This window comes from Chinchilla lanigera, unplaced genomic scaffold (genome assembly GCF_000276665.1).
Source record: "Chinchilla lanigera isolate Chin_1 unplaced genomic scaffold, ChiLan1.0 scaffold00114, whole genome shotgun sequence".
NCBI classification, from domain to species: Eukaryota; Metazoa; Chordata; class Mammalia; order Rodentia; family Chinchillidae; genus Chinchilla; species Chinchilla lanigera.
In genome coordinates this window covers 4,578,873-4,594,193 of record NW_004955515.1, presented here as the reverse complement: position 1 = coordinate 4,594,193, position 15,321 = coordinate 4,578,873, and the positions used below count along the sequence as shown (strand labels likewise).

General features: G+C 42.0%; 1 protein-coding gene across 1 annotated transcript in view; it reads left to right on the top strand.

Moving 5' to 3' along the window:
- LOC102023626 (constitutive coactivator of PPAR-gamma-like protein 1) overlaps positions 1-15,321 on the top strand; it is a gene marked incomplete at its 5' end in the record, with an annotated part of 97,061 nt that overhangs the window by 34,453 nt on the left and 47,287 nt on the right. Inside the window, 2 exon segments of the mRNA XM_013506883.1 lie at positions 4,492-4,620; positions 5,417-5,513. Of these exon segments, the coding sequence (XP_013362337.1) occupies positions 4,492-4,620; positions 5,417-5,513 (226 nt within the window).

Below are 15,321 nucleotides of genomic sequence, written 5' to 3'. Positions count from 1 at the left end.
AATTTGCAAAATGCTCATTTTCTTTGTCTTAAAAACAGATAATACTCTGGCTGAGGTGTTGAGACTACTTAGATTTGATGCAGTTGTCCATACATAAACAAAACAGGATGCAGTGATTTTACCTCATTAAGGAAACTCCCTATTAAAATCTCAGTCCCTGTGCCTGAAACATACAGTGTCTGGACATCCCATTCCCACTCTTTGTGGGGGCAGCTTCTTGTGGGGAGAACCCTCCTGTTCCTGGGGAGGAGCCTGCTGTCTCACCCTTGCCCGGAAGTGGTGTACTTCCTCCATGTGAAAGTTAAGACCTGTCAAACTGTCCTTTCTGAGGATATATTTTAGAAAACTTTGGGAAAGTTGTTAATCAACAATATTATATGAAAAATAACTTCAGATTTTAAGTAAATCCTCTGAATACTGTAGTATGATTGGTTTAACAATTGCAATATAATAGTGACTTCATTTAAACAGGTTCATAGATGAAGGAAAATGTCTGAGTTTTAAAATACAACCCAAGATATGGCTGTAGAATTTTAAGCTGTGAAACACTTGAAAACAGTGAATAATAAATACTTCTTTAGCAGGAAATATTAGTTATATTGCCCTTAGGAACCTGGAAGCAGTTTTTTCCTTTGGGTTTTAGTTGGTGTCTGTCTTAGTTACTTTTCTCATTGCTGAGATAAAATACCTGATACCCAAAGTTAAAGGGGAAAGGTTTGTTTAGTGCATAGTTTGTAGAAGTTTTTGTTCATAATCAGCTGGCTCCAAGGCAGGGTGGCACATGGCAGAGGGGCAACAATTCTAGCTGCAGAAGACAGCAAAAGCAAGCAAGCAGGCAAGGGGAAAGAGTGAGATAAGCCTCTTCTTTTTTTGGTACCAGGAATCGAACTCATGACCTCGTGCTTGCCAGGCAGGCACTTTTGCTGCCCTGGCCCTATAACCTCTTTCTGTGCCTTAGTTTGTATGCAGGCTCCCCTCCCTAGGGCCAGTGTAGCACTCACACTCTTAATCCCGGCATTGGACCATAAGTCAATCATAAGCTCTAAATTCAACTATCTCTGCAAAGCCCCATCTAAAACTGCCTGAGGTTTTGGGGGGACATCCAGACACAAACCATAACAGTGTCATAGTGTAGTATTTCCTAGCTTCCTTAATGTGCTCCTTAAAAGGCTGAAATAATCTACTGAAATCAGTGGCTCTGAAAAAATCACAGGTCTTCTCTATAAAGGTAGCCAGCGAATGGCTATAGAGTATGCGTGGTTGTGGTACCAGGAGCTTCCTTTATTCTCACAGTGGAGGTGCTGTCTTGTGCTGCCACAGCCTAAGGACATCTCTGCTTCCTTCGGTGAGAATATCTGCTGCTTATTCGAGAAGGAAGCCCTGAATATCCACCTGGTTGGAGGTGTGTCTGAAGCCTCACACAGTACACCCTCAGTGAAAGTGCCCACTCTAGGGGCAGGTTGGTAGTGTGGCCATTGAGGGCCCATACACTACTGATCTAGCATCAGAGCTCCAGCCTCCGGAAAGTAAGAGGGGGCACAAAAGAAAAGAGCTTATCCTGGGTGACATGGACGCACCTTCAGTCTCATCAACTATGACCTGTCACACAGGGCCCAGGGCGGGGTACTGAGTCAGGTCTAGTAGCTCTGTGTTTATAAGCACCTGCCCTGTGATAGCTGTCTGTCAATGACATGTAGAAAATCATTGTACAAACTTTTCCGTAGAAAATTTGGGAAAATGTGATGCCAAAAGTGAAATTTTTCATGATATTTTTGGAAGGAGGCAATTACATTTTCATCTAAATGGTACTTGTTTATTAATTTTCCTGCATGAAAGCAAGGGAGTAGGTTAAATCTTCTGGACGTCTTTTCTAGCCGTAAGGCCTTTCCTTGCAAAGCAAATAACTAATAGTGACATTGCCACAAAGTGTCATGAAAAAGGCAGTTGATCGCAAACATTTGCTTTTCAATGAGACATAGACGAAGTGATCAGAATATACGGTGAATATTAAAAGTGTGTTACAGTAAAAGACACATTGCCACTAATCTGCCTCAAAATACTCCCCCTCTTCTCTGAACACACTTATTCCATTGTTGTTGCTCTTGACATTTTTTGAACCAGTTCTGGAAGTTCTCTTTCATTTGCTAAGTGACATCCAGTGGCAAGGAAGGCTCATAAAAAAGAATGTCCTCATCCATCTTATTCAATGGATATGGTACCATATGACATCTGGCTCCTCCTCAAAGTCAAAATGATCATGAATGGAGTGAATCAGTTGAAGAAATTAAACATTCACTATATTTTTTGATCATACCTGATAATTTACCTCCTACTCTTAGAGACAGAATTTACTTTGTTTCCAACTTGGGATCTGTATTTGACTTTTAGTTCCTAGCAAGAGTTTGAAATAAAATTAACCAAACTGAACAAATAAAAAGGAGGAAAGGAGACTTTTATTATGATATTTCAGAGCCTGTCTTTAGTCAGCAAACACTTGGTTTGAGCATGGAGTTTGTTTTTTTGATTAGACAGTGGTACATTACTTTAACCCTCCTGTGTGGTTACTGCTGTAATGATGAGCCACATGCTATTTTAGAATCTTTGGAAAGATTTAGCCACACAGTTGGCAGTTCTTTTTCTGAGTAGATGTGTCTTGATGTGTTTTTTCCAAGTTGAAAGGATGATACAGGATATATGTATTTCCCAGTTACAGGATATATATCTATTTAAATGTGCCGGGAATCATTGTGCTTAAATGGTGGTAAACTCTTTTCAGTCTTGTTGCATGTTTTGACATGATAAAAAGCACCACATGGCGTACATTAGAAGTTGTTTTATGTGCTACTAACATTTCACATACAGAAAAGCTCTTCTTTGTGTCCGTGTGGCACTGCGTTTTCCTGTTCCCTGACTGCTGTCCTTAGGGAGGGTGGGAGCTGCAGTGTGCGCAGCCCTTCAGAGCCTTCCTGTGTGTGGCATGTCAGAGAGCTCCCCCTGAGCTGGATTTAGAAGGCTAGGAGAGGGAAGTGGGCACAGCCACAACAACTTGGAGCTGACTGCAGGCAGCACATTATAAAGGGTGGTCTTTATCATATGAACCAGAGACAGTGTCTTCGGTTTTGTTTAGCCACTCGGAAAGATGGAGGGATCACTTCAATGGTATGATCTGTTCACTTCAAGAATCTTTTAGTAGAGGGTTTATTGTGGGAGCAGGGAGATCTACTGGAACAAAAGCAGTAGGTGCTGTCCTGTCCATGTAGAGGTGGGATGGACCTAGATAAGGCCAGCCCATCACTTGTGTCCCCATTGTGAAGCACTGCCCTCCCCACCAACCTTTGCCCATTATGGACATTTTTAAGTCTAGTAACTTCTTTCTTGCCATGTTAACTGTCTCCTATGTTAGTGTCCCAGCAGGAGGACGAGAACAACCTTATGTGGCTCAGCTCCTCGGGCTGCCACAGCAGCCCCTCACTTGCCTCACTGTGGAGGCATCCTGCAGGAGGTGGAGTGTGGCTGTCCTCAGCTAGACTGGTTGTGTGCACTCTCCATGGCTGTGGCACACATGTGGCAGTAGCTTCACATATCTACACAGGACCACTGGGTTTCCAGGGTTGTGCAAATGGTCTGTATCAGCAAACCTTACAGTGGTTTGCTCACAGAGATTTTCCTTTCTATGTAACCTAACATACTCAGACCCTGGAGAGCAAGATGTGGGCAGTGTTGGGAGGCTTTTACTCTGCAGACCCCAAAGCCTTTGTCAGATATTTCTGCTTTCAGTCTGTTAACCTACTTTTTCCTGCCATCAACTGTTCTTGGATAATCATTATCTTACACTTTATTCCTCATTTCTCTGTCACTCTTTCCTCAGACATACCCCTCATTGGGCCATGGTATTACTGTTCTCCAGTTCAGACCTAAACTTGGCCTTTTAAGGTAGATTCAGCACTTAATAATTGCATTTCTTCCCATAGTTTTAGGGAGTGCTGAGTTCAGATTCAAAGCTCATACCAATGCCGGTCTTCTTTCCTGATATGGAAAGAAAGGAAGCTAGTGGTAGCCCTCGGGGTTCTCCTGGGCTGTGATGTCCCTTGCTTGCTGTGGAGTACAGGTCCTGTTCCCAGATGTCTTAGGAATGATGAAACCTAACAGGGTTTGAGCAGCTGAATTATAGTTCATCAGCTGAAAGGAAAATCCTTTTCTTTTTTTTTTTGGTTTTTCTCCAGTACCGGGAACTGAACTCACGACCTTGCGCTTGCCAGGCAGGCGCTTTGCCGCTGAGCTAAATCCCCAGCCCCAGGAAAATCCTTTTCTTAAGCTTCAGAGAATGAAATGTGTAGGGAATTAGTAGAGCCAGGATCTCACAGGTGGTAAGAAGCAGGCACTGATGGGATCCTTGCTGGTAGCACTGTGTTGGGGTTTCTGGGTCCTGAATTTGTATTTGCCTGGATCTGGGGCCATGTCCTCCGCTGATGTGTGCATTTGTCTTCTTAGGTCCGGGCCCACCAGCTGGTCTTGCCACCCTGCGATGTAGTGATCAAAGCTGTTGCTGACTACGTCCGCAACATTCAGGACACCTCTGACCTGGATGCCATAGCTAAAGATGTTTTCCAGCATTCACAGGTAAAATGTACAGATTCATAGGAGAGGGCTTTGCATGGTGGCTTGTCCAGGTTGGGAAGGGGTCTTGGGAGGAGCAAGTTGGCTGCGTGTTTGCCCGGCCACTGTGAAAGAGTCCTTGACCTCAGGGCTACAGGTGAAGGCTGCCCCAGTGTGCCATCCACTGGCCAGGCAGTCTTAGCCACTTTACCTCCCTTGCCCTGCTTAACTTTTAGTCTGAACAGAGCCCTAGCTGGTTGCTGAGTTTCTATTGCTCCCAAGTTCTTACATTAACTTAGTAAGATCTGTGTTCCAGAGCATTGAGAAGATATACTACATTAAATTGGTCATCGTGAATCTTTGATTTATCGGTACCCTGCAGGTGCTGGTCAGGGATTTTCTTTTTTGGGAAATAGGCATACAAACAAGACAGTGTTCTAGAATAGGTGAGGTTTGGGGGCATGCCTGCTCTGTCTCTAGGGAGCTGAAACCTGCCTGGACAGATGCACCCTGATAGGTGTGCTGGCCACTCCACTCTTTGCAGGATCAGAGATGGAGCAGAGTTGAAGTCAGAAGTTAGTAAACCAGAACCCAGCTCCACTGTTAGCTTAGAGTTATAATTGCATTGCTTTAAACAAGTTAATATTTGGTTTGATTCTTCAGTAGTAATCTCTTGGTTTTCCCTTAGGTTTCAATATCATTCTAAATTTTTATCTAAATTGAAAGGTGGCTACAGATTATGATACGTGTACTGAATTATTAAAATATGTTCATACACATGACCAGTGGCATAACTAAGGTTTTCCTGCATCTGTTTCAGTCTAGAACAGATGACAAAGTTATTCGATTTAAGAGAGCAATTGGATATTATTCAGCGACTAGTAAGCCTATGTCATTTCATCCACCACATTACTTAGGTAAGTAAATAAGGCCTCTGTGATTGGTACTGACCATTCAATAATTCAGAGATTTAATTACTCACCACCGAATCTTGTAGGTTTATTCTTTGAAAGTGTGATGTTTTTCCTCTGCATTTACACAAATAAGTATAGCCAACTTTCCTAGTGATCCCTGAGATACTGAGGAGCAAGAGCAAACCTGCACACTTTCTGGAGAATAGCAAGGGCCGTGGAGATACAGGCTGCAGATCACAACGATGTAGAGATACTGGAATCTCTGAATTCCCTGAGAACATAGGAAGGCCTTTGGGTCTGTAAATGACTTCATAAATGCTTTAAATGTGTAACTTTTTTTGTTTTAGGCAAAAGACCATATTTAATGTAGAAATTTAAAACTGGAGACTAAAAATAATTAATAAGCTGTTAGACTGAAGGCCACTTGCAGATGACAGCCCATGGGAGGTTGTAAAGCACTAAATGCTAAGTACCTTTCTCTTTCCTGAATCAAAACTGCCTTATAAATGTCCAGAGCAGTGAAGTCTCAGAAATTGTGGGACAACTCTTAAAATAAAAATTGTTTTCTTCATGTTAGCCGTTAACAAAAGAAGGTATGTTCAAGAGATTGTTGAAGAAATTAGATTTTTTTATTGGTTTCAGGGGTTTAATTCCAAGGTTGAAAATATCCCAAAGAGTTGTACTTTACTGTGATAGTGTCCTTCACGGATTTGAGTGTAGTGCCACCTGGGGACACCAGTTGGAGACCTGCTGGCTTGGGATGGCTGTATGAGGGGCAAGTCAGTGTGGCCTATCAGATGCTGTGTATGAAAGAGGTAAGGACGGAGGGCCAGGCCTACCTGGCCATTTCTGCCTTCCCCAGTCACCCTGTTGATGGCATAGACCCACCCATTGCACTTGGAATAAGTCCCAGCTCCTCACCCACCTGCTCCATGATCCAGTGGAAAGAGCCACAGTCAGCATCTCCTGCCCAGAGCCCAGCCTTCTCTCTTGCTTTGAGGCAACCAAGCTTCCTGGACTCCTGCATCAGCTGTTGTGCCTAGAGGGCTCCTTTCCCTAACTGTTTGTGTCATCTGAGATATGACACACAGGCTTGGAAGTTGCTTTTCCACGGCTACTAGGTGATCTCTGGCAATTACTACAGACCTCTGTGTGCCCCTTTTCACCCTTGCCCACCCAAAAATGTAGGGGCTGGGGCAGCTAGGGCCTATTTTGTGTCCCCAGGATAAACACTTGACTAATTTTTGTTGTTGTTGTTGTTGTTGTTTTGGTACCAGGAATCAAACTCATGACCTGCCACTTGCCAGGCAGGTGATGTGCCCCTGAGCTATATCCCCGGCCCCTGACTAATTGGTTTTTAAATCAAGAGAGAAATAATTAGACATGTTTGGGGGTTACTCTTGGAGAAGGGGGTACAAGGTGGTAGAAGGTGAGAGACTAGGAAGATGCTGGTCTGTCATTAAAGGTCTGCTGTGCACTGTGCAGACCTTGTGCCAATGAGGTTGGCTCAGATCCACACCTGACACAGCTGGCTCCTGGGCCTCCTGGCCTTGGGCATGTTTCTTTATTAGAACAGCATCATTTGTACATACACAGAGAAAGTGTATGTAAAATGCGTTTGTGAAGTGCTTGTTTAAACGCAGATGCTGTCACTTCTAAGTAGAATGGCCTAAAAGGGCCATGATTGAATGTTGAAGTGTATTAATAATTGGAAAACCTAAAAGTTCCTCACAGAGGTAGGACTGGCTTCTTTGAAGATCTCTGTCAACATTCTGCCCTCCTGTGTATTGGTACATTTATTACTACTATGAGGAAATGGCTGAGCTGACTAACTTAAAGGTTTACTTAGTTCACAGTTCTAAGGCTCAAGGACTCTGGTGAGGAGCTCATGGCAAATGAGGTCAAAGTGGCAAGAGTGGATGTCGAAGCAAGAGATCGTATTGTAAAACAGGAAGCCAGAGGGAAACCGGTTCCACATTGGCTTCCTAGGATAGCACCACTGGTGACCTGACTGATGATCTCCCACAGAGCCCATCTCCTGAAGCTCTGTAACCTCCCACGTACGGACAGAACCTGTGGGAGACAAACTATATATAGCACATGGGGCCAATTCTTGGGGCAGTTTAGGTTAACAGTCATTACTTGGGACCAGAATATTTATTCAGAGGAGATAATAGGAAAATAAGTATGGAGAAAGACAGTATAATCAGCCCTCCCTCTCTGTAGTCCCACAATAATAGATTCAAATAACCTTGAAATGAAAATATTTGAAAAAGCCCTTTTTTGTCAGTACTGAGCATGTGCAGACTTCTTTCTTGTTATTATTCCTGAAACAACATGGTGTAATTACTATTTGCTTAGCTTGTACTTTGCATTAGGTAATATAAGTAACCTATAGATGGTTTAAAGTGTATGGGAGGATGTGCATATGTTATAAGCAGTTACAGTACTGTGCCATTTTATACAAGGGACTGGAGCATCTGAGGCTTTGCCATCTGTGAGGTGCTGCAACTAATTCTCTGGGGATAGTGAGGACAACTGTACATCTCACACTTGGCATTGATCTGGCTGCTATTTTGAAGATGTTTGGAATGTCCAAGACAAGATTTAAGTTGTTTTAAGCTCAGATGTCTTAAAAAGATATAAATTGTTTTGTGTTCTTAATCATTAAACATCATAGATAAGGATTTTTTTTTTTTTTTTTACATGGAATTGGCTCAGAATTCAGTTTATTCTCTTTCACTACAAAAAGGCTAGGACAGGTTATGGTGGACGGGGATTTAATTGATAGAATGATACTTTCAGGCATGCTAACGCATTTAATAACTTCCTATAGATCCTTCTCTAAAGCATTTCCTATGGATTGGGACTATTCCAGAAATCAGAGTTGCATGCTGAGAGACAGGCATACAAACGTGCAGACATAGAACTACAGCAAGAGAGGGAGTGGGGTGGGTCGAGCTTCAAGGTCGCTGCTCTGTGGCCTTCCGGAATATCTACAGTGAGGCTAAAGAGATGAAGGGAGAGTAGGAGACCAGGTTTATCTCGTGGCACCAGCATGCAATTTGAAGCCCACAAAAATGGATTCTTTTTTTTTTTTTGATAATTGTAGAGACACCCAAGTGATGTGGAATAGCTCTCATTAATTTTAACTGTTTTTGCTACTGGACCCTCCCAGAGAAGAGGATGAGGAGGAGCAGCAGTGACTTGGAGAGCTGCTTTCTTGGCATCCCAAGTTATACTTGTGTTGTTTTTCCATAGGAATGTTTTCATAGGTGGCAGGAGGGTCCAAAGTGGCTTTTGGCGAGCTCCTCAGGAACTAGCTATGTCTGTCATGTTATTTTTCAGTAAAATGACTCTAAATTTTACACCACCCATTTGGAAACATACTTTCTTGTTTTTTAGAACCTGTCCACACCAATTATTTCAGAAATTGGAATATGCAGAATTTTAAGACAATTTAAGAGTCATACAAGCAGCTTAGAGAATGGCTCTGAGGGAAAATGAACAGTGAGTTGATTCTAATCACAGGTTTCTCAGTCTGGCTGGAATTTTAGTTTCTACCCCAGATTCCTGCTATATCAGCTTAATCAGGTATCTAAATGTGTTTGTCAGCTTTTCGCCACTACTAAAATTCTTAAGGAGAAAAGGGTTTTATTTTAGCTCAGATTTGTAGGTTCCTGGGCATAGCACTGGAATCAGCTCAGATCTAGTGAGGGCCTTCTCAGCTACATCACATCAAGGAGGGTGGCAGTTGGTGGAACTGTGTGTGAGAGAAGTGATCACATTTCACTGCAGGTGTGGGTGTGGGCAGGTCAGGGCTTTTATAGCAGCTGTCTCAAGAACTGTCAGGGTCACACAAGAACCACTTGTATCTCTTCTGAGGGCAATGCACTCAGTTGTCCTAGGACCTCCCACTGTCTCTCTTCCCCCAGCTCCCCAGTGAAGAGGTCCTCACCACCTAACATCACTATCCTGGGACGCAAACTTCTAATACAGCAGCCTCTGGGGAGCTGGGAAGACATCCAGTATCCATGCTATAGAATGATATTAAAAGGAAGAAATAATCTTCCAGGCTCATCCTTGGTTCCTTTCCTTCTGAACTTTCAAATCCTATGCAGTATTGAAAGTTTTATAGAACAAAACATACTTTTATAATACAAGTTAGCAGTCTTTCTCCTTGGTATTTACCCAAAGAAGTTGGAAACTTACGTTCTTAGAGATACCTGTTCTAGAGTGTTTATAGCGGCTTTGTTCATAATTGCACAGACTTGGAAGGAACCAAGTTATTCTTTAGAAGATGAATGAACATCATTCATCACTGAAAATAAATGAAATATCCAGCCATGAAAAGATGTAGAGGAAGCTTAAATGTACTTTATTAAGTGAAAGAAGCTAATCTGAAAAGGTTATACACAGATGACATCCTGGGAAAATGCTGAACTATGGAGACAGTAAGGAGAAAGTGGTTGGCAGGAGTTGCAGGGAAGAACAATGAATAAGTGGTTCACAGGCCACTTTTAGGGCAGTGACACTATTTTGTATGATACTGTAACCCAGGCAAGTACATGTCATTACATATTTAGCCAAACCCATAGAAGGCTCAGCACTACAAGTGAGCCTTTAATGTACAAATATGGACTTAATTATCAGTATTGGCTCATCAGCTATAATAATTGTAGCGTACTAATGCAAGGTATATAATTTTTGCTTACATTTTATATGATCCTAAACTGCTCCAAAAATTTTTAAATTTTTAAAAGAGATTTTCATTGATTTGTTTGCTGTATGCCGAGCCCTTGGCAGGTATGTAGAGGCTGGTGGGGATACAACGGAATCCTGTAGGAATGCAAATGGGATGCTCAAAGAAGAGCAACCTGATTGAATCATAATAATTACTTAATGTGGAAGATGAGGTTTGATAGTTCAGTAGGACCTTAGAAAGGTGTAGCTAGAGGAGGGAATATATTCCAGGCAGAGGAGATCGCATATACAAAGGTCCTGAATTGGAAAGAAGATGGTTTGAAAGAAAAAAGAAGACTGTGATTAGAGCACAGAAAACCAGGACGAGTGGTCAGGTGTTGCAGAGAACTGCATGGCAGGATCCCTGGATTCTGGACCCAGGATGATGAAAGCTCATTGAAGGATTTCTAACTAAAAACTCAAGTGATTTCATCATGATCATACTGCAGTGAGCACTACTCATTGCTCTCTCATATGTCCTTCTGGTCGAGTTCCTCACTTACCCTAGATTTTGTATTAATCATTCTCTTTTTATATAATTTTACCATGTCTGTATCCCTGGAACTGAACAGTGTCATTTGCCACTTAATCTTTGACTTGCTTTTCTGGTTCAGTATTCATAGTATAGTACTGGGCTTCATTTCTCTCTCTCTCTCTCTCTCTCCCCCCCATCTCTTTCTCTCTCTCTTTTTTTCTTTTCTTTTTTCTTTTTTTTAGTACCGGGACTCCAACTCGGGACCTTGTGTTTGCCAGGCAGGCGCTGTGCCGCTGAGCTATATCTGCGGCCCCATTTCTCATGGTATAGTTCATCTTTACTGCTGTATATAAAATTCCCTTATACGCTATCTCCATTCTGCTGTTGATAGAAAAAAATTGGGCTGTTTCCAGCTGCGAACTATGCAGACTGCACCATGTGAGCTTTATTATATGACCTGCTCTGTGCAGGTGTGACATTCTGGGTGACTCGGGACCATTCTGCTGTCTGGCATGAATGTACCCATGGAGGTGGGGAGCCTTCTCGTTGTTCCACATTCTTCATTCATCTGGTGATTGTGGAATTATATGCCAGGGTGGTTTCAGTTTCATTTCCCTGATTACTAAGGAGGTAGAGAATCTGTAACTGTGTTTATAAATGGGTGCACAGGGATTTTTGCACATCCCTTCTCCTACCCTAATCCTGGGTATGCTTTAAAAGTGTTCTGAAGAACAAAAAGGACACGTAAAGGAAAACTGCCTCACTGGTCTGACATTTTGTCTTTTCTTCCAAAAGTTTTACTTACAGTTTTGCCTTTTAAATCTGTTTGTATTGAATTTTGCTTATGAAATGAACAGGAATCTTCTTGTTTTCTCACATGGATGACCTTCTGCCTCAGCACCGCTCAGGGACAGGTCACCCTGTCTTGTCCTTAGTGAAGTCTCTGTGTTTGGGTCTGTTTCTGGACTTGTTGAATTTCTAGTTGCTTTCCTTATGTCAGTGTTATGTGATCCTCATCACTAGGGCCCTGTATTCACACTTGATTGGTCTGCTTTCTTAGATCTGTCTAGTTTATGTTTCTGAAAGAGGCCTGGACTATTCTTGATCCTTTTATTTTGATACACATTTTTTGATCCTTGCACAGGTTTTCTTGGAATTCCACTGACTCTATAAATTAGTTTGGAGAAAATAAATATCGTTAGTATTGAGTATATTTTTAAAAATGTTAGATAAAGGGTGGACTTTTGAAATGGGAGGGAGAAGTGAGCTGGTTTGCATTGTTTAAAGAGATAAGTACAGAGAGGAGGACTGAAGACCCTGAGTGGCTCTGGGGCACGTGTTCCCCAGTGGGGAGGAGGCAACACCTGCTGTCACCACAGGCCCATCCCTGGCCTTGAGTCAGCAGGCAGGGCTGGCCAGAAGAGAAAGATGTGCAAAGGGGACCCGACCAGAGTAGATCACAGACAAGAGGGCTGTGTGCACAGAAATCTGTCCTAGAGTGTTTGTTTAAGCAACCAAGTGAAGCCGTCTTCTCCATTATTGAGTGCGCTAGTTCTTAGAAGGTTGTTGCTTCTATTGACTTTAAATAGATTCTCCTAGTTTAATTTTTAACATTGTTCCCAATTCTTTCAGGTGTAGTGCACAATGTACCTGCACAGTTTATTTATGGTTTTACTCTTCACGTCCTTGGATTTAGCCTTCTCAAGCTGATTGTTCCTCAGGTCTCACAGCCTTCCACGACTAGCCCTCTTCTTCTTGACACATGGGTGGGCTTCTCTGGTGTGGTCTGGCCAGCCAGCGGGCTCATCCTGGGCATCGCAGGGTGGTGACCCTGTACCTGGTCTGCATCTGTGCCCAACCTGCCCAACTCAGTTGGCCACATGTCTCTTTGCAGCCACAACCAGTCCAGGCTCCTGCCCTTCCACTGGGCTCTGGTCCCTGCCTTTCTGGAAAGCACTCATCTACAGTGTAATGGAACAGAGTACAAGAAAGTCTGCTCCCCATAACTTTGTGGCTTTACCCCTATAGAATGGTGCCGTTTAGGAGCCAGGGACCTACCTCGGTAGTAGAGCACTTGCTTAGCGTATATGAGGCCCTTGGTTTGATAATATTGAGTAAATATGTCCATTGAAATAGGTTTAAAATAGTGGAATTTTTTACTTTGTTTTTTGCAAGCACTGAAAATTAGTGTTGATGATAGGTATTTTATTAACTTATTTATGATTTGAATCAAAATTTTCAAAGCTTTATTTTTAGGGCAGCCCTAGAAAATTACACATTCGCATTTGTCTATATTATAGAATTTTGTTTAAAAATGACTTTATTACTATTCTGGTTTGTTTAAGGTAATATCTCAGCACTGATATGCCAGGTTAATAGAAGACTCTGTTAGGTTGGCCTAGGAGAGGTGTGGCTCCCTGCAGTTTCTAAGAGGAGGTTCTACTTTAGCACCATTGCTTTCAAAAAATTATTTTCATGGAGAGCAAAAGCCAGGCAGCTCTGTGTGAGCACCATGGGTCATTGGAGAGGGTGGGTCATGGAGCAGCGCATGGAATCAGAGGGAAAAAAGTCAGCAGCACCTCAGAGGCTGCTCTGTGCATTCCTAAAGGCATCTGTAATGCTTGACAATTTTTTTTTTAATTTTAAAAATAAAAGGAGGAAAACTAACAGCCTTTTACAGAATAGCAAAAGAACAGTACAGACAATACAGAGTTACAAAGTAGTAGGAAATTAACAATTCTTGTTGTATTACATGTTGATATCTTCAAAGTGGTTTCTCATGAAAACAGACAGAGACATGCAATATTGATCAATCAAGGACTCATTGACAGTTTCTTTCGGCAAAGAAATAGAAGACGGCAGGACAACTATGTTAACTATCCTGTATATATATACATACAAAATTTCTCCTTCTTTCCCTTCTCTTTTCCCACATCCCAGTTTCCCTTTACCCTTGAGTGTTTTCCTATCATTTCACAATGTCTGTCATACCTCCTAGTTTAACTCTTTCAGGTTTTACACTAGTGAAATAATGCGGTGCTTGCACATGCAGGTCTGATTTATTTCACTGTTGAGTATGGTCTCTAGTGACCATTTACCTATAAAGGCCTTGAGTTTATCTTTCTTTATAGCTGAGTAATATTCCATTATATAAAAGTACCACAATTTTCTTATCCAATCCTCGGTGGATGGACATTTGGGTTGCTTCCACATTTTAGCAATTCCAAATTGTGCTGCTATGAACAAGGTGCACATATATTGCTGTGATATGATGTTTTTAGATCTTCTGGGAAAATACCCAGAAGGGGGACAGCTGGGTTGAATGGGACCTCTAGACCTAGTTTTCGGAGGAATCTCCAAACTGATTTCCACAGTGGTTTCACCAGTCTGCATTCCCACCAGCAGTGGAGAAGGGTTCCTATTTCTCCATAGCCTCGCCAGCATTTGTTATTGGTTGATTTCTTAATGCTAGCCATTCTTACTGGGGTAAGTTGGAATCTCAGTGTTGTTTTAATTTGCATTTCTCGAATGGCTAATGATGTCGTTGAACATTTTCTCGTGTATTTATTTGCCATTTGTATTTCCTTATCTGAGAAGTGTATTCATCTCAGCTGCCCATTTTTGGTTTGGGTCTCTGAATTTCGGGGGCTGATATTTTTTAATTCTTTATATGTTCTAGATAGAAGCCCTTTCTTTGTCTGAGGGACAGTCAGCTAAAATGTTTTCCAAGTTTGTGGGTTTTCTTTCTGCTCTGCTGGTGATTTCTTTAGATGTGCAGAAACTTTTCAGTAGGATGAGATCCCAGTTGTTGATTCTTTCAAGTGTTTCACATGCAATTTGGTTTTTGTTCAGAACTCTCTGCCTCCTCTTATGTCTTCAAGGATTTTACCTACTTTCTCTTCCAATAGATTTAGTGTTTCTGTTTTAATATTGAGATCTGTGAACCATTTTGACGTGAGTTTGGTTTATGGTGATAGGCTTGGGTCTATTTTCAGTCTTTGGCAGGTAGCAAGCCAATTTTTCTGGCACCATTTATTAAAGAGGTTATCGTTCTTCCAGTGAGTTTGTTTGATCTCTTTATCAAAGATTAGGTGGCTGAGTGTGTTTTTGGTTGTGGCTGTTTCTTCCAGTGTGTTGCATTGATCCTCAGGTCTGTTTTTTAGCCAGTACCAGGTTGATTTTGACAGTAGTGTTGTAGTATAATTTCAGGTCAGGGATTGTGATTCCACCTGACTTGTCCTTGTTGCCCAGGATTGCTTTTGCTATTCTGGGTCTCTTCTGGTTTCAGATGAAATGACAAATATTTTTAAAATTACAAAAATTTTTTGATACAGTAATTAAACATTCTTTCTGCATTTTTCTCCTGTCTTTGCCTGTCTTTGATCTGCCTACTTTTCTAACAAAACCTGCCTCTCTACCATGTGCTATTGAAAGAAGGAGCATGGGAACTGGTGATACTGCTTGCACTCTGAGCCCAGTGTCTCCTCTGAGAAAGATACTCATGTTGTGGAGAAGGGAGATGCTGGTTCTGCTGAGCTGTGTGGTGTAGAGAAGAAGAACTGATTGAGAAGAAGGCCTGCAGGCTGCTGAGAC